We start from the raw sequence: 19,083 nt of genomic DNA on the forward strand, positions 1-19,083 counted from the left end.
GAACAGTTAGCACTTGTATTGAGCTAATTTTTATCATTTCATTTTTCATTAAAATGCGTATCCTAAGGGGTTTGGAACAGGGAGGGGGCTTAAAAGTATTCCAAATATATATTATTTCACAAGTCTCGGAAGGTGAAACTTTGTATATCTTTATCTAATCTCCTAATATAAATAATATTAAAAGAGTTTGTTTGTTTGTGGTCCATCTGTGTGCGGCCTGGGAACCAGACGAATGGACCGAGAGTTAACAAATTTTTGTCACGGGTACCTTGGTCCAGGCCCCAGACTAAGACGAAGCGTTTTTTTAAAATTCAAACCAGGAGGGGTTCTCAGGGGGGGGGGCATTTACCGAGATAGGTAAAAGTAGTAGAAAATGACCGGTATTAGTGGCTAATTCATAGTCTTTGCGGACGCTGAGATCAGTGATGAAACTCCGATCGCTGTGGGACGGGACGGGATCATCGGAAGGGGGGGGGCAAGTATACCGAGACATGTAAAAATAATCCAAAATGACCGACATGAATGTCAAATTCATAGTTTTCACGGTCGCTGAGATCAACAGTGACACTTCTATTAGCGATGACCTACGAATCCAGCTACCATTGTGTGCGGGTCGGGGGTCACCTTGCGGGGGGTGCCAAGACATGTAAAAATTATCCGAAATGACCGATATTAGTGTCAAATCCATAGTTTTCGCAGTCGCTGAGATCAATGGTGATACTTCCAGAGGCGTTGACTTCCAAATACAGCCCCCATGCGAAGAATGGATATTTCAGCTAGTTACAATATAAATAAGTATCCACATGTTTAAGCCTTTTAGAAAATTCCACTTCTGAGGGGGATGGCAGTTTGTATGTTACTCGCAGTATATAAAATATAACATCGACATTGTCTGTTTCATTATCATGGTAAAATGGTTGAACCATTTGGAATGAAGTTTTGAGTATAGTTAGCTTTTGACTCGAGCCAAATTTTTATCTTGTTACTTTCACAAAAATGCATATCCTAAGGGGGAAGGGTTTAGTATTTAGTATTTATGAAAAGAAAAAGAACTGTATCTTACGACCCCTTCAAGTTAGGTAATCTATAACTGTCTTCTTGTAAGAAGATAATTTGATGATGATTTTGCAGTATACTTTTAATAATGATACTGTGTGTATAATCGGGAAATGTATATTTGTGGTAAATTTCATAGGGAAAGAATTATAAATACGAAAGTTAGAATGAGTAAAACAAAATGTTGGTAAATGGACAATAAAGTTTTATTTTCGTTTTATTCTTATTTACTGCTCTTTTAACATGAAATTTGCCACATACATGTCTTTGTCGATTATACACATACTAACATTATAAGAAATCCCGGGCGAATTCGTTATCAAATTATATTCCTACAACAACATATGTATAGACATGAGACAAATATTTTTTTTTTTTTTTTTTTTTTTTTTTTTTTACATGAGTGTACATAAAATCCTATTGAAAATAAGTTGAAACTGCTCCATTGTTTCTGAAAATTTTGCTTCTAAAGGATGTTCCTGTAATATTTTAATTTTCTATTTTGTATTTAGGCTATAAAATGACGAAAGTGAGGATATGATTGGACCATTTGAAATGAATTTTTAAATATAACCTGAGTTGAATTGGGTGTTTATCATTAGTTTTACATTTAGATTGAAATGCATATTCTAAGGAGGGGGAGCGATTTTCACAAACAACAACAGCCGCATCGTTTGAAGTGATTTGTTGACATAGCACTTTGGTCGAGTTGGGTTTCTTTTCATTTCGATTCAAATATTCATCTTAATGGGGTGAAAAAAAATGGTTAAAATATACCATTCATATATTTGCTATAAACCTATTTTTTCCGTGCTAACAGTCCCCGGTGGTCTATTGGCTGGCTAGTGTGTGTCTGGTGCATGCAGTTTCAGGTTCAGAAAAAACTACGGTTCTGAAAAGTCTTGAATATTTTTCCTATAACTTTTTGGAACAATGGTTATTGTATGAGCAGACAAAACTACCGAAGTTATTTTCATAGCAAGATAGAAAGTAAGGTAAATACCTTCTAATACCTGGTCACATTAATTAATTAGTCGGTGATACCAGATTATGATGCACAATATTTTTATTATATTATTATTATTCATTTCAGTCCAGCTTCTAAAGAATGAAAATAGAAGTACGTAAGAGAATAGGCTACGTAAGTCCAAAATAGATTTTAGATGTACTATAACTTTCATGAAACAAATTAAGTTTTTCTCCATATTATTAAAGTTTTTCTTTGTTATACAGGTACTACAGAGGAGCTGTTGGTGCGCTACTCGTGTATGATATCGCGAAACATTTGACTTACGAAAATGTTGAACGATGGCTGAGGGAACTTCGAGATCATGCTGATCAAAACATAGTCATTATGTTGGTAGGGAACAAGTCAGATTTGAGGCACTTACGTGCGGTGCCTACGGATGAAGCCAAAGGATTTGCGGAGAGAAATGGGCTTTCTTTTATTGAAACATCTGCGCTCGATTCAACAAATGTAGAAACAGCCTTCCAGAATATTCTTACAGGTTAGTATAAAACATGCAAAATTGATGTTTGCATTATTTTTATTGTTTCTGTAGACGAAACATTTTTTTAAAATTACTAACAATGTTTGTTATTGGGTCAATCATTGTGAAATTATCCAATTTCAGATTAAAAGGTTGCTGACAATTTATTTTTTTATAAAATAAGACAAATTCTGACCAAAGCATATCCTATCGAATAAATAATTTAGCTTTACAGATTGTCTGAAGGCAAAGATACTTTGCCGAAACTTAGATAATATATACTTTGGTCAGAATTTCTTTTATTTTATCAAGAATTTTCAAAGCTAGAATGAGTGGTATTATTATATTTGTTCATTTTTGTAACCCAACTTGTGCTATACTTCGAGAGTAGCAAAGAAGCATTCGTGTGTTTTTCAGATGATTAGTTTTCGTTTGAGCTGCCATTTTACAGACGTGTGAGTCTCTTTTGTACTTCTCAAATATTTACTTCAAACGTTGTAGCTCCGTTAGTTTGAAAGATATCAATTTCAAACAACTATTTGAAAGAAATTAAATGTACCACATTTTATGTTCAGTGTACATTTAAACCTATCAGATTAGAAATGCTTTTAAAAAGTGTTGAAAGTTGGTTTGAAAAACACAGGTTGTCATATTTGAAATAAAAAAAAAAATCAAAGAAGATTTTAAATTTTTTTCTACAATATAGGTATAGGCTTTGTCGTATATTACTTTTTTTTTTTTAACGAATAATCAACGAAAATTAGCTGTTCAACCTGAAATATCTCAAAAGGGACACACTTGAAAAATTTCACCGGTACCTGACCAGTTTTTAAGTTGCGTTTTTTTTCTTTGTGACCAATTAAAGTATAACTTACCTGATGATTCATTCTACAACTATTCTATATGTATTTTACCTATTAAAATATTAGTTCAGTTTAACAATGCGTAATGTTTTATTGTAATAATATTTTAGTAAAGCATACTAATTGTTAATTATGTTTTAAAGAAAATAATTGTTAAAAGATAAACACTGTTTTCTTTTGTGTAGTGTTCGAGCTTATCCAATTCATAAAGAAGTCAATACCACTTCATTAATAGGACTTCCTATTTACCTTACTGTTTAAGCATAATACAAAATAATGTAAACAGAAAACACCTTTTTTTTTTTTTTTTTTTTTTTTTTTTGTTTTAACAGTCGGTGTGACCAAACTGTCCTCAACCGGCTCCCCTTGTATTAAACTAAGACATCTTCCGTTAACCGCAACTCTCTTCCTATCCCTCTCTTTCTCTCTCTCACAACTCTTAATCTCGGATGAAAAGATCTTGCAACCCTTTCCCTACCTTGCGAGTCTAGTCGCTCACGCTTAGTTCTGCTGCTAGGCAAAGAGGCTAGAATACATGTACATTCGCGTATATACATCTAGCACTACTCGGCGAAAATCCAAGTATTTAAATGTAAGATGTCTTAGCTTCAATACAAAGACAGCTGGCTGAGGACCGTTTGGCCACTCCAACGTTAAAGATTTTTTTTTTTTTTTTTGCATTCTTTTGTATTATAGAACCTATTAATAAATGTGGTCTCGACATTTTTATGAATAAACTCACACTACACAAAATAAGTATTTATTTTTTAGTAATTATAAGGAGCGTTCGGAGGTATATATATATATATATATATATATATATATATATATATATATATATATATATATATATATATATATATATATAGGGTTTGTCTGGAAAGTAATAGGACTGAGTCGATTTAAAAAAAAAAATATTGAGCCAATCGTTACAATTCTTTAAAAACTTTCAAAATAGGCTCCTTCTGCGTCGATGCAGCGCTGCCAGCGCGATTTCCAAGCATTGAAGGCGTCACGGAAGTCATTCTCCGGGATAGCCTTGAGAGCCGCGGTGCAAGCTGCTTGGATCCCCTCTGTCGTCTCAAAATGCTTGCCTTTCATCGGGCGTTTCAGGCGAGGAAACAAAAAGAAGTCCGGGGGGCCATATCTGGGCTGTAGGGCGGCTGCGGAAGCGTTGGGATGCCGGCTTGGTCAGGTAGCTCTTCACAAGAAAGGCGGTGTGAGCCGGGGCGTTGTCGTGGTGCAGCTTCCAGTCGGCTCCGATGTCTGGTCGGACCCGATTGACCCTTCGTTTGAGTCTCTTGAGCACTTCCACGTAAAACTTGGCGTTGACGGTTTGTCCAGGAGGAACAAATTCATGGTGGACGATGCCTTTGATGTCAAAAAAGACAATGAGCATAGTTTTTACTTTGGATTTGCTCATTCTTCCCTTTTTGGGCGAGGAGACGCCGGCGTGTGCCACTCGGAAGATTGCCTCTTTGTCTCGGGATCATACTCAAAGATCCATGATTCGTCACCTGTGATTACGTTATTCAAAAATTGGGGGTCACTTTCACACATGTTCAAATTTTCTTGGCACAATTCCACTCACCGCAATTTCTGGTCGTCAATGAGCACTTTTGGGACAATCTTCGCGCACACCTTGCGTATGTTCAAATGCTCCGTCACAATTTCATGAACCACAGTTTTTGGTAAATTTAACATCTGGGCAATTGAACGAATACTTAGTCGACGGTCTGAGTTCAAAACTTCGCGCACAGCACGGTCTTCATCGGCGACCTCTTCCCGGCCCTCCGAAAAGGCCTTGTGCCACCGAAACACACCACTTCTTGATAAAGCATCATCTGGGTAAGCCTGCTTGATCATATCAAACGTCTCTGTCGCAGATTTACCGAGTTTAACACAGAATTTAATCGCGTACGAACGCTGCATTTTCGACTTGCACCACGCACAGAAACACGTCGCGCGAAAAAGCCTATCCTGACTCTCCGTGTGCTCGGAGACAACTCACCAGCCGCTCGTTCGTTAGCTAGGAACGCCCTCTACCGGATCCAGTCGGTGCGCGCACGCTCCGAAGTACAGTCATGGCGGAATAAAATCAGTCCTATTACTTTCCGGACAAACCCTATATATATATATATATATATATATATATAATATAGTTGTAGAATGAATCTTCAGTTGAGTTATATACAGGCCTCCCAGCTCTCCTATTTTCCTATATTTTGGAAATTTGTGTGTATTTTTTCTATCCATGCCCATCTTGTCCTTTATTTCCTGTATTTTTCAGTAATTGAATTATTAAAAATATAAGCCAAAGGCAGTTTCAGTGGTGATTTAAATTGCTACATATTAGCAATATGCTAAATGTGTCTTAGCATTTTTTCTGAGGACTAGTCACTAATTCTGTTTTTTTTTAATTTGCTTTTTCCTATCCTCCCATGTCAATTTTTTTTTTTTTTTTTTTTTTTTCTGTGTGCTGTTCTTTCCAAGCGAAGCTTAACTGAGGAACCTTGTAACGCTCCAGTTTCTTATAACGCAAGCTCTATCAGAGTTTTCTTTCAGCAGTGTTTGCAACAGTATTGGCTGGCCATTGATGTGTGTTGGTATTCACCAGCTTCCCTAGCTCCTTCCAATATTACTGTACATAATTTGTAGGGTTCCCGCGCGTCCTGGAAAACCTGGAAATAAAATTGTGTTGTGAAAACGCCCGGGAAAAGTCATGTAAAGCAGAAAAAGGATGAAAATCCTGGAAATTATATATGAACTGGAAAAGGCCTGAAATTTATGTTGTATAATAGTTGTTAAAGTGTATATATAATTTGCAGACCTATGATGAATGAAATTATTTTACATTGTTTATTTGAGAAGGAAATACGTTGATGTTTTTTCTTGAATCAGTAAATCAAATCATTTATTTCAATGTTTCGTTTTTCCAAATCAATACAGCAGGTCTATTAAGTTTAAAAAGCGAAAGACTATATATACTCTTATTCTGTATTAATCTAAATCTTGTTTCCAGTTGCCTATTGGGGTAAAGGGTTGCCTTTTCTTACGTTTATTTTTATTTATTTATTTATTTGTTTGTTTGTTTGTTTGTTTGTTTGTTTGGACTTCAGAGCATAATCTAGTGCATAAACCAAACTGTCCCATATTTTTTCAATGACCTGTTGGGAGGCCTGTATATTAGGGATGGCCAGAACCGGTTTCGGCTCTGATGGATCCGGAACCGGATCTCCAAGAACCAGTTCCGCCGGAACCGGAACTTTGTGGCCATCCCTAGCTAAACCCAAGCTGCTGGCAGGCTGTGAACAGTGTGCTAGATGAAATGGTGGAAGCAACATTCAGGCGGTGGCCGCTTCTCATTTGGCTAAACAAACTGGATAACTGGCAAACTCATTGGCTAAGCACCAACTGGTGGACCAAAAAGTTTTTTCTGGGGGGCACAAGCGGGTCTGCGCGGGAAGGGTACAAGCACGTGGTCCTCTTTGCAGTGTTTTGAAGGTGAACTTTGTGCCTCCTTTACGGGGCTTTCGGATCCCAGTTTCGGTCTGAAACTGGGTCCTAAAATCCGGTTGTGGAATCGGGTTTCCGGATCCAGGTCTGGAACCGGAACTTTGTGTCCATCCCTGCTGTATATATTTTAATGGGTAATAAATCGCCGAGCAAAAAGAACTAGCAATACAAAAATTAGTCAGGTCTAAGTGAGCAAATTGTAACCACTTGTTGCTACAGAAATAGCGATTGCTTTGTGAAAGTTAGACTTTTTCAGATATATCTCTTTCGAGAGATTTTAGGTTGAACATAGCCGATTTTCGATACCACGAAGACTATATCTAGAAGAAACATAACGTTGAAGATTTTTATTTCTTCAAAAATGACAATTTATGATTTTCAGACTTACGCATCTATATAATAGGTTTACGCGTCTATACAAAATAACCACTCCCTCAGACAAAAACTGAACATACAGAAAATGAATGAATGCTTGTATTCTACTGTCTAGATATTGTGCAACTTCGTGTACAAAAATAATAGTAATAAAAAAATCGTGAGCAATCATTATTGGTTGATCTGATATGGATGTATCCAATATAGTTACATGAGAGAAAGGCTGATATTTGTATAGAAATCAATGCTCTGCTACTGTGGATGATACCATATGAAATTTCGCTGTTAGTATAAATAAATGTTTCTGCAATTGTAGCAGTTGACACTTTAAGGATTTGACTAATATTAAAATAGAATATTGAAAGAAACAAACAAAAATCTGAAGAAAAGAATATTAAATATTACAACTTGCATAAAATTTATAAGTTACGGAAAAAATGATAAGTGTCTCTCAAGAAACTAAAAGATGCAACTATGGTCTCACTTGATTAGGTCGATTATGAAAGAGGAATTGTTTCTTAATATTCCAAAATTTTAGAACTTTAAGGTAAATGTGTGCGTATGTACGTTGACTACATTCGGAAAGTATTTTAGAGGGTAGGTTATATTGTAGGCTAGTAGCTGATTGGTTATATATGCGGTATATGTAACTTTCAAACTGTTCCCATTTTATTAAACTATGTAGTATGATTCTGCTGTTGTGCAGAGGTATACTAGTAGTGTTGCATTTCTAATTAATAGAAAATTTATTTGTTCTTACATGTAATACTGTTTGGAAGACGCAGAGAACTTAGCAATTTTTCTTATGCCTAGTATTTAAGGAAACTTTGGAAGTAGCAATAAATGCAGCGCAATTTACAATTGAGTCACTGTGGATGCGTGTATCAAATCAGTAATATGATCGAAAATGTCATCGTTCCAACTATTGAGGGAATTCTGTAGCAGTCATATTTCAACAGAATTGAGTGAATTTGAATAATGGTAGCCTAAGTGTTGCATCTCCGATGTATTAAAAAAAAAAAAATTTCTTTTGCTTATATAACCATACAGCAATACATTCGAATGGAGAAAAGTTTGTGATAAACAGGGTAAGAACCTCTAAGTCGACTATAAAGTTGACATAATATGGCAAACTCAATCTTTCTATATGCGGTATGTGTGTGAAGGAATTTACCAATTACGTAGTTAATAGATCGGTGACGTTAAGCAGCTTCGCAGGTAGTTTCCATTTATTAGTGTGTGTTTTCTTACCGAAGCCTACTTCCTTGCGTGTTAGAATGTTAAAGCAATTAGTATAATCTCGATTGACATCGCAAATCCTACAATTCTTAAATCAAGATCTACTAATAGCATGGAATGTTGAATAAGTTTTAGCTAACAGCCTTTCATTTAGCATCTCACTTTTTGAAATCACTGAGACAGTCTGAACATGCATCATACAGAGTTGTGTAGTGCATTTACGCGTCGCATTCGGCAGTTGACATTATTCGCAGTGTTACCATTCGTTTAAGATATAGCGCGTTCAGTGCACAAGGGCCGCTTTTGTTCGTTTTGGATAGCGCGTTCAGTGCACAGGTGGCACTCTTGGTCGTTTTGGATATACTCCATATCTGAAGCTCCTTTCAATTTTAAAAGATTAATGTCCAGATATTGTAAGTAACTCGTACAATATAAAATCATAGTTCCCATGTACTTAAGCGTACCGTACAAACTTCATGTCTCTTTCTCGTAGCTTTGGTAATTGGATTTGATCCCCATGTGCTCTGAATGCTCCATATATCATACAGGGTGTAAATTTATTTTCTCTCAGCCTAAGCTGGCTTCAAGTGTTCACACCATATTTCACCCATCTTCTAGCGTAAATTCAATATTACTGTGTCAGTAAAGCACACTTGATGGTGTTAATAAAGCTTTATTTTGTTAGTACTGCAGCGATATCATTGTATGGTCTGAATTAAGAACAATTTGACCATGAACTATCATCTAAACGGTATAAATTGAAGAAGAAATAATACATAATTCACTTATGCATTATAAATTCGAACTATGATTTAAAAGTTAGTGGTTGGACTTTCTATGATGATATTACTGGAGATATTTTGAGAGTAAAGTATAGAAATGGAAGATTGTGAGTGTTACATAAGCACCGAATCGAAACCTTTTTTTTTTTTTTCTTTCTTCGGTAGGTGTGGCTTACTGTCAACATGGGAGAGGACATTCATGTCCAGTGGTCAGGGCTTACCCAAGTGAGAAGGGGTAACAAAAAGGCTCAAAGCCATTTTTGAGCTTTTCTTAGTACATTATTGGAACATTGAAGCTATATCACGTTACGATGTTTTTCCTAACGAGGTTTTGAACTTCTATTAGGCAAATTACCCACTTCAATATATTATTAAGATATACTAAGATATCTTGAAGTTCTTAATATAATGGATTTTTTTTTTTAAAGCTGATATAATTGAAAAACAAACTAATGTATAGATTATGTTTATATTTGAAATACATATTCGATTTTGTATTTAAAAACAGAAATTCTGCAAAACAAACGGCAATGGTGAATTTGGAGAATATAATGGTCTTGAACTGTTGCTTTATATGTATTTATTTTGTCGCGATGAACAAATGCTGATAAGCAATGTGTGTGTGTGGGGGGGGGGGGGGAGAGGAATAAAATTTGAACTTAGGATCTCACATACATTGTCCTATTAATTTTTAAGGTTTTCGTCACAGGATTAGTCCTTCAGCTGTGGAAATTTTACGTATATTTATTTTGGCGCTGGGGACATGTGACGACGAAGGAGCATATGGTAAAAAATACTCGTTTCGGAACAGAAACAAAGGAAATACACAACTTGGGATACTTTAAATTCAACAGTATTCTGCAAAAACTGTTCGATCATTCTCGGTACAAGAGTAAACCAAGGAATGGGAAGGTCACAGGCGTGTGCATTCATGGTTGGTTAGATTTAAGTTTAATATCCCTTTCAACAGCGAGGCTATGTGAGACCTGGGTCTGCAGCTTAATGTGGGATCCAAACCACATGAGCTTCGCCGGGAATCGAAGCGAGTCTCCCACGCCAAAAGCACGTGTGCTAACCTCATTCACGAGGGAGCTCAATATATATTGATGTTAAGGTGTGAGGCAAAAGGTTACTGCCTAAAAAGAGGACTTGAAATTCAAAGTCAGCATCATCACATAAAACCAGTTTGACTGATTTGTTTTCGTCACGTGTTCGAAGCCCTTATCTCCTGGGAAAACTTGGCAAGAAAGGGTCTTTCCTAGTAAGATAGTGAAATCGGCCCTTGCTCCAAATTGGGTCGCTATTAAACCAAAAGGTTACCCTTAACCTAAAAGTACCTCAAAAAAATTTTTGATCCCCTACCCCCTCCCCTTACTGATTTATCGTATCATACATGCTCAAAATTGAATATTTTTTAATTTTGGTGGAGGTGGTCGAAAAATTTTGAAAGTTTCACAGATTGCAGACACTATCTAGGTGTAAATGTATATCTTTTTTCAAAACCATCGATGCGTATTTTCTTTATTTTTTGCGTGTTGAAAATTTCAAAAAAAAATGTAGAAAAAAATTTTTTTTGGGGGGGTCACGTCGCTGATTTTTTGGTTAAAAATTTGTTATACCCTTAGGTACAACATACATTTTTTTTGGGGGGGGGGCTGAAAGTGATGGCAACATTGTCAAAAAGAAATAAAACTGAAAACAAACGTGTTTTTCACAGTTTTCAAACCATTTTAGAGCCCTCAAGTTGAGGGCCCCTTCAAACAATCCTTTGCCAAAGTTCACAATTTTCCTTTCTCTTGCGTCCCTTCCAATTCTGCCGTTCTTCGGCTGCTTCGATTGTGTCCATTTCGGAATAGAAACCCCAAATATATCTCCGTAACAGTGCTTCCGCTTCAACCGACTCTCGCACAACAAAGTTACACAGCTCGCGGTAGAGCGCGCTACCGATAGAGAGCGCTACTCTTTGCGGCCAGTGAAGTAAGCACTGATAGATACGAGGAGCCGACGCGAGGTGTATGTAACTTTGTTGTGCAAGAGTCGGCCCCGAAAAAAATATATGTTGTACCTAAGGGTATAACAAAATTTTTAACCAAAAAATCAGACTTGTCCCCTCCCCCAATTTTTTTTCCACATTTTTTTTGAAATTTTCAACACGCAAAAAAATAAAGAAAATACGCATCGATGGTTTTGAAAAAAGATATACATTTACACCTAGATAGTGTCTACAATCTGTGAAACTTTCAAAATTTTTCGACCACCCCCACCAAAATTTAAAAAATATTCAATTTTGAGCATGTATGATACAATAATTCGGTAAGGGAGGGGGTAGGGGTTCAATTTTTTTAGGTAGTTTTAGTCAAGGGTAACCTTTTGGGTCAATAGCAACCCAATTTGGATCAAGGGCCGATTTCACTATCTTACTAGGAAAGACCCTTTATGGCAAATGACGATCGATCCGAGTTTCTCAAATAAAAATAAAATCTTACCAAAGCAAACACGTAATATTACTAAACTGTGGTACAGTTTCGGTGTTATGTTACTGCCGTCATCAGTCACTCAGATAATTGGTGCAAGTTTGAGTTTTATGTCCCACTATGCATTGAGGCTAAGGAAGACTATAACGATGGATGATAGTGGTATATTGACGAAAGTGGGAGGAAATGGAAGAACCACAAAATCCACTTTATGGGAGCTGAAAATCGTACCAGGGGTCTCACATGCCAGTGTAAGCACTATACCATCGAGTTACCACAGTTCCAATTTCCGGAAGTAATACAGATTAGTAATAATTATAATTTGATGAGATTTTATGTTTGTTTAAATAATACTTAGCTCCAAAGGTAGGATGAGCACCACTCAGATAACAATTTCAGTGACTCTTACGGGCTGCTAAGGTCTACTGAGGTACACGTATTTAGAACTGAGAGATCCTGCCAGCTACTTTTATTGTTCGTGTAATCGAATTTTCATGAGAAGTACTTAATTTTTCAAATGGCACGGTCCACGACGTGCCAACCCTGAATACTCTTGACCTGACTATACGAGACTTGCACCCACAGTTTAACATGGAATTATAACTATGGGTTCTCGCAGGGAATCTAATCCGGGTTTTACGAAAAAAGTTGTGTACGCAAACCATATAGCCATATGGAGCTGATATATAAAAGGCTTCTTCCAGTGGTAGATCCAGACACGTGCCCTCTCCTCAAGGTAAAATGTCGCTATTTGTGTATTACAGCAAGACAAGTCGAAAAGTTTTTTTTTTTTTTTTTAATTAGTATATTACATCTCTATAATCTACTATCTATTGATATTGCAAACTAGCCGATATCCGCAAGTATTACAGCTGGTAATATTTTGCGCCTTCTCCAGACCTTCGATTCTTGTACTCAAAAAGAGGAGAGAAAAACTCATCGAGGTTGAAGTGCAAAGAATTAAAAAGAACTGTTTTAAATTTTTCTGTAATGATGCTCCCAGCACCAATATGAATGAACATAAACCTTGTAAGATACATACATTTAAAAAATAAAAGCAAGCAACTTCAAATTGAAATATACATTATGCATGCTTCTGAATGGAGATTAAAACACTGTAAGTTACAACAGAAAACGTGCGGTTTTCTCAACTTACCTCGTTTCAAAATTTATGCCTGTTCTGCAGGAACATATGGCTGAAAATACTCTCTAAACTAGAATCAATTTTATTGTTGTGTTAAAATTAGTTCATGAACAAATATAAAATTTTGGGGATATCGGAATTTGAAAGTTGATATAGCAAGTTGAACTTAGCAACATAAAAAATATGATGCACACATTCATTTCTATATGTATATGAGAAAATATCAAAAATAATGCTAAATTGTTCCCGGACCCCGTCCCCTCCCGCTCAAGAAAGTTCTGGATCCGCCCTTGCCTGCTTCCATCTTTAGCATTACTCTGCAGCGACCATAATTAGTCACAAAATTAATTCATCGAAACATATGGATGTCGTGTATGTTGTGTTGTTGAGTGTTGGTATTGTCTCGCCTATACCAGGCTTGTTTTGTTTTGTATGGCAGTCATGTTGTGGCGTACCCTGGTTACATGCAGTTATCGAAATATTTGATTGGAGACTGGCTGACCAGCAGTTCGGAAACGTTCGTGATTGCTTGTCTCTCCAGACACATACGTTGATGGTTGCTCATGATGATTTTTGTCAGTTTGTCCCCACAGGATTAGTCTTTGCCCACTTGGATACTCCAAGAAACTGCTCCGGCTTCCTCAGAATGACCATGTTCACGGTCGAATGGAGTTAGCCAGCTCTCTTTTGCCCCCGTCACATAACATTTGAGACTCATGGTACAATCTGTAAACATAAATAAAACTGATTATAAATACATGCCTCAAAATGTTAAAACAGTAACTAGTAATACATAATACTTGACATTGCATTATTCTACTAACTTTTATAATTTAGGCCAATATAAAAATGTTACTCGGGATAATTACGTGTAATGGTATGTTTATAAAATGTATTATGAGATAATGAAGCTACAGTGAAAGCATTTTAAAAATTGAATGTATAATAAATATCTTCCGTAAACATGTTCTGAATTAAAGGATAAAAAGGAAAAATATGTGGACTCAATAAGAAATTATGTGGAAGCATGAACCAGAAGTTGGATTTTTACAATAAACATAAAACTATTTGATTTCTTACACTTACTCATGGTCCGCAGTATTACATATCAGGGCGATTTCTCAAATCTACTAGTCAAGCACTTCATAAATTACAAGTCTTAATTTCACAAGTTCTTGTAGTTTTTGTCTCTCAGAAGTTTTACAAGAATTGTGAACAGGACAGTTTTCACTATTACGTAAACAAATTACAAGCAAGCTAATAAAGACGTAGAAAGCCAAGTTCTTGCAAAGTACTGCCTGTTTGGATATTCTCTGTAGTGCTCCTTAATTCATTCGAACCCGGTTCCCAGCGGGAGCTCATGTGGTTCGGATTCCATGTTAATAGGTCCCGCCTCATATAGCCTGGCTGCTGGAAGGGACGTTAAACTCAAAATCAACTCGACTCGCACCTATAGAGCTGTAGAGTTGGTGTGTTAATTTTTTTTTTCTTTCGTAATATAGTTATTTCATATAGGTGAAAGGAAATAAGCAAAGTATTTTGATAGTTGCGTAATTCAAGTATTAAGTCTGCTCTAAGAAGAAGACACTTTTAAGGTTCTATTGTTGACGTTCCCTTTAAATTATTTTTCTTTTTCTTTCTTTCTTTTTTTATTATTGATTTTTAAAGTTCTAGGTATGCTAAGCCATGTTATTCAGTGCCCTATTGAATGAATTTGTACGTATTTCAAGACTTTCCTTAATACCGAGGAAATTTAACAAGCCATCAGTTTTATCAAACTTCGCTTGCAAATTTCAGCTTTTAATAATTATGAAGGCTTTTTTTCTTTCAGCCTCTTTGGTATACTTACTGGGACAAAAGTAGCTAACATTTCAGACAGGGATGAAAGTTCCTTCGTTAATTACTCGCATTTTTGCCAAGAAGTGGTAAAAGCAAATGCAGCTGCTGATTATTTTTTTGTAGTATGACAACATATCAGTTGCAGAAATGTGCTGTTGTAGCAGCAGAAGACATGATACCGTGATAATAAAAGTTTAACGAAAGAAAGCTAGACTTTACTGTAGTTTTGGGTTGTCGCTCCACGACACAGCGTTGCTCCGCTTATTTTCTAGAATGTTCTTATATTTGATAGCAATGTCTAATAGCAGTTCTATTTCAGACTGCGAAAACTTTGCAGTTCTTTTCCTACTTTCAGTATCCATACTTATTCAAGATCTCTTGCTAACAGTTCACTTCTACCGCATACGAACATCAGAGATAATTCCCTGAACCAATAATAGGACACAAACGCTGAAAAAAGAAAATCGAAATGTCAAAAGTTTCGTTGAAATATTGCCAGATCCATAGAAACTCCTGCTTAACAAAGCCACACTTGAAAACTGATTATGCAACAGACTACGGCTTAATTCTGCCGCTCCGAATAAGTTCAGCTTCGCTCAACCAGGAGTTAAACGAACATTGTGCAACCGGCCGTAAGAGAGTGATATTGCCAACTTCGTGAATGGAAATAAAGTTCAGGCTGGGTAGTCGTCAGGATCCTCACCGTCCATGGTCCGAAATCTTATCTGTATTCCCGTACTAAGTGTCTTTACTTAGATCCGTTGAGTGCAGTTATGGCTATTATTGAATACCTTTGTCGTTTGAGTATTTATACGAAAGGGAAGATTATCACTCATTAAGTTCTCATTTTCATATTTTTAGCTACTTAAAAATCCCTGAATAACAGGGTTTTGAATTTAGATTAATAAGAATTGATATCTTACTTCTCTTCTATAAGGCTATTATTCTTTCATCTAACAAACACTTATAATCTGTCAATTTTAAGGTTTCTTAGAAGGGTATTAGTCTGTGGTTACTTGAAGACTTGTTCCTGTTCTTCACAAAATAACATGTGATCTTTATCAAAATACTGACAATTGCTGTTGCTTTTTTGTGTTTCGAGATGCATTTTGCCAAAAGCAAAATAGTTGATCGCAAATAAGTACTAAAATCATAAATTATTGTGATTTTCTGCTATTTCAATTGATTATTTATAAACAAAATAATCGCCTCACGGATCATTGCACATCACAAATTAATAATGATAGAATCATGTAATGTCACATACTTTTATATAACACGGGAGAATAATTTATTTTGAACACAAATTTATTTAATTAATAGTTTAATAATGGCTTAACAACAATTACCCGAAAAAACTTTCAACTAAAATGAGGCAGCCGTATTAAAATTGGTTGAGGATACAGTCAGTTCAGTATTCAGTTACAGTTTTTAAGTAGTATTAATTGGTTTTAAAATTACTGTATCAATTTTTTTCCCTCTCAAATGCTTGCTAATTGATACACTGGTTTGCTTGAGTGCATGATAACTATACATATGATTTTTAATAAGCATAGCATGCATTTGTGGCCTAGTAAATCATAGTAGTCAGAAACAACGTCTGTAATTTTCATGATAGCGAATATAATATACGTATATAGATATGGAATACTCAAATCAAGTGAGATTTCGGCTTTTTCTTTTTTTTTTTTATGATTGATGAGTTGAGAAACGAAAATCATGTCAGATAATAGTACTTTAGTAAATTGTGCATGTTTTTTTTGTCTGAAAGCCATACCTTGGATTGAAGAAACAGCTCTTAATTTTATTTATTTTTGTTTTGTTTACATTTTGTTTTATTCAATTTGGTCTGACGCAAAGTTCGTTTCTGGTTTTCATGCAGAAATATATCGGATTGTATCACAGAAGCAAATCCGAGATCCCCCTGAAGGAGATACAATTCGGCCAAATAATGTAGAACCAATTGATGTGAAGCCCACAGTCAGTACAGATAATGTGCGCAAACAATGTTGCCAGTGACTTCCACGTACATCAGTGGTCCTTCATATCAAGTCTGACCTGCGCTTTAATTCAGGTTGTGTATTAGTGCTAGTTGCATTACATTTTAGTTTTCGTTTTTTTAAGAGTAGTGTAATATTTTATTTCTAGAAATTATTCTTTATTTCAGCTAGTAATTAATATTTAGACTAAGTTCGTATTTTATTTAGTTTTTATAAGCCTGCTGCTTTTTATGAAGTATGTTTGCAGTGTGTTTAGGTATATAGTGACAAGTATTTGTTCATAACATTTTAGATATTCGGTAATTATTGCTATATGAACGTTCTGTCTTTCCTGGCTAGTGTTTACTTATTCCTTGAGTGCTGTTATTATTTTTTTAAGTTTAATTTTATCTCTTTAATAATTGTCTGCGTTTGTATACTAAGGCAAAAGAAAGAAGGAAAAAAAAATATTACAAATTAAACCATATAACTTTGTGTTGTGAAACTACTTTTGCTGTCGATTCAGCACGTTATGTATCCTACTAGATCAGAACCAAATATTCAAGTCAGTTGAGTTTTAACTACAACAATAAAGCAAATAAGTAACTTTCGCTCAGAAAAGTGTATTCATAGTGAATACGTTCAAATGCTCAGCTTCTGGTAGCTGCTATAGGTAAGTGGTTCAAGCACTTTGTTAGTCAAAAGATGTTTAATTGTTGCTGCCATATTGTGGAGTTTCATGTTACCTTCAGAAATCTCGATCCCTTTCCTCAAAGATAGACTTCAGTCGTGGTAGATTCTTGTAGTATTGTTGAATCTCCATTTCCAGACACAGATCAGAAACAAACTTCCTGTGTTAGAGTTTCTGAAACTTCTTTTCAATAGAGAATGTCATATGCTTACATTTCATTGAGGCGACTTTGAGCTTTGGAATGAAATGACGGAGCTGCCTTTCGTTTCCAGTAAATAGTTGTCTCTCTCGCACTTCAAATGATGCTGCTGGCTTATTCCCATTCGCTGAATCTTTCAGGCTTATCCATATTTGCTGAGAAGAGCGAGTTGAAACTTCATAACACCCACCGTGATAACACTTTACGGATACAAGATATCTTGAACAATTAACTGATCAGCTTTCTGATCTGCAGTAGTTGTTGACGACCATCTCGATCTCACATCATTCACCATCAGAATATCTATCGGTCTCGAAAGTTACGAAATTTCGCTTTTGGGTCAAGATTTTTTTTTTTTTTTTTTTTTAATCTGTACAAATATAAGTAAAAACTGAAAATTTTGTTTTATAAAACGTTAAAATTCACCGCCAGAAATGTCTGTGGTCGAGCCGAACCAAACGAAGAATTGTATTTTATTTCCTGTTAACATTGAGAAAAAGGTGTCTTAAAGGAAGAAGTCATGAATGAGTAACCGACAACTGATCGACGCCCAGGCCAAACCGCTTAAACTACAAACTTGAAATTTTGACAGTGTTTGAGATTTGTGATGTAGAGTACCACTGAAGGAATTTTTTGGAAATTCCACGATAAAGAGGAGATGAGAGTGGCAATTATAGAGCAAAATGCCCATATCTCAGAATTTCTGAAAGGTAGACACATGAAATTTAGTAAGACTATTCATGGCTTTGGATTAATTGTTTTAACAAAAGAGACACTGACCAAAGCTTAAAACTTCACTTTATTTTAAATTATAATTTGTAACTGTTTCGGATATCTAGCATATCCTTCTTCAGACACGATCGAAATTAATGAAAATACAGACATATATATAAAGTAAAGTTTTAAGCTTTGGTCAGTGTCTCTTTTGTTAAAAGAAATTTAGTATTTACACTTCCCATTTTAAAATCATCAGACACACGATTTACAGCGCTACAAGTGTTATAACAAAATGACCATATCTCGAAATCATTTAAGGTTATAAATTTGAAATTTGGTATGTAAAACATTCCATTTAAAATATAGACCTCTATCAGTATTTCATGAGATTTTCCTATAAAGGGAAGAAAAAGACAGGTTAAAAAAAATAGTCGGGGTATCAATTAAAAAAAGATGGCTCTATCTCGAAATCTGTTATGGGTAGAGACATGAAATTTAATATTTAGACTTTAGTTTAAAATAGTTAAAAACCTGTCTCTGCATTTTTAAATATTTCGTCTACTTTAAATATTTTCTCTACAAGGGAAAGGAAAGAGTAGAGATTGTAATTGTTAAAACAAGATTGCTCTATCTCGAAATCCCTTAAGATTAAAGACTTGTTAGGGGTTACAGAAGTGCGAAGCCGTAGGCCAATCAAATGCAGGGTCTGGAAACTTCGA

The 19,083-nt window shown here is 35.5% G+C and overlaps 1 protein-coding gene across 2 annotated transcripts in view; it reads left to right on the forward strand.

The window, feature by feature from the left end:
* Positions 1-19,083, forward strand: part of Rab11 (RAS oncogene family member Rab11) — a 58,468-nt gene that overhangs the window by 33,846 nt on the left and 5,539 nt on the right. The window contains exons 4-5 of one of the 2 annotated variants that reach the window (XM_081748756.1): positions 2,290-2,564; positions 16,661-16,852. In XM_081748756.1, the coding sequence (XP_081604882.1) occupies positions 2,290-2,564; positions 16,661-16,797 (412 nt within the window). In that variant the 3' untranslated portion in view covers positions 16,798-16,852. Of the gene's footprint in view, positions 1-2,289; positions 2,565-16,660; positions 16,853-19,083 lie in introns of those variants that run through there. The other variant, XM_081748757.1, reaches the window with a different exon arrangement.

The sequence above is a fragment of the Thermobia domestica genome, chromosome 2 (genome assembly GCF_964235325.1).
Source record: "Thermobia domestica chromosome 2, izTheDome1.hap1.1, whole genome shotgun sequence".
Taxonomy (NCBI): domain Eukaryota; kingdom Metazoa; phylum Arthropoda; class Insecta; order Zygentoma; family Lepismatidae; genus Thermobia; species Thermobia domestica.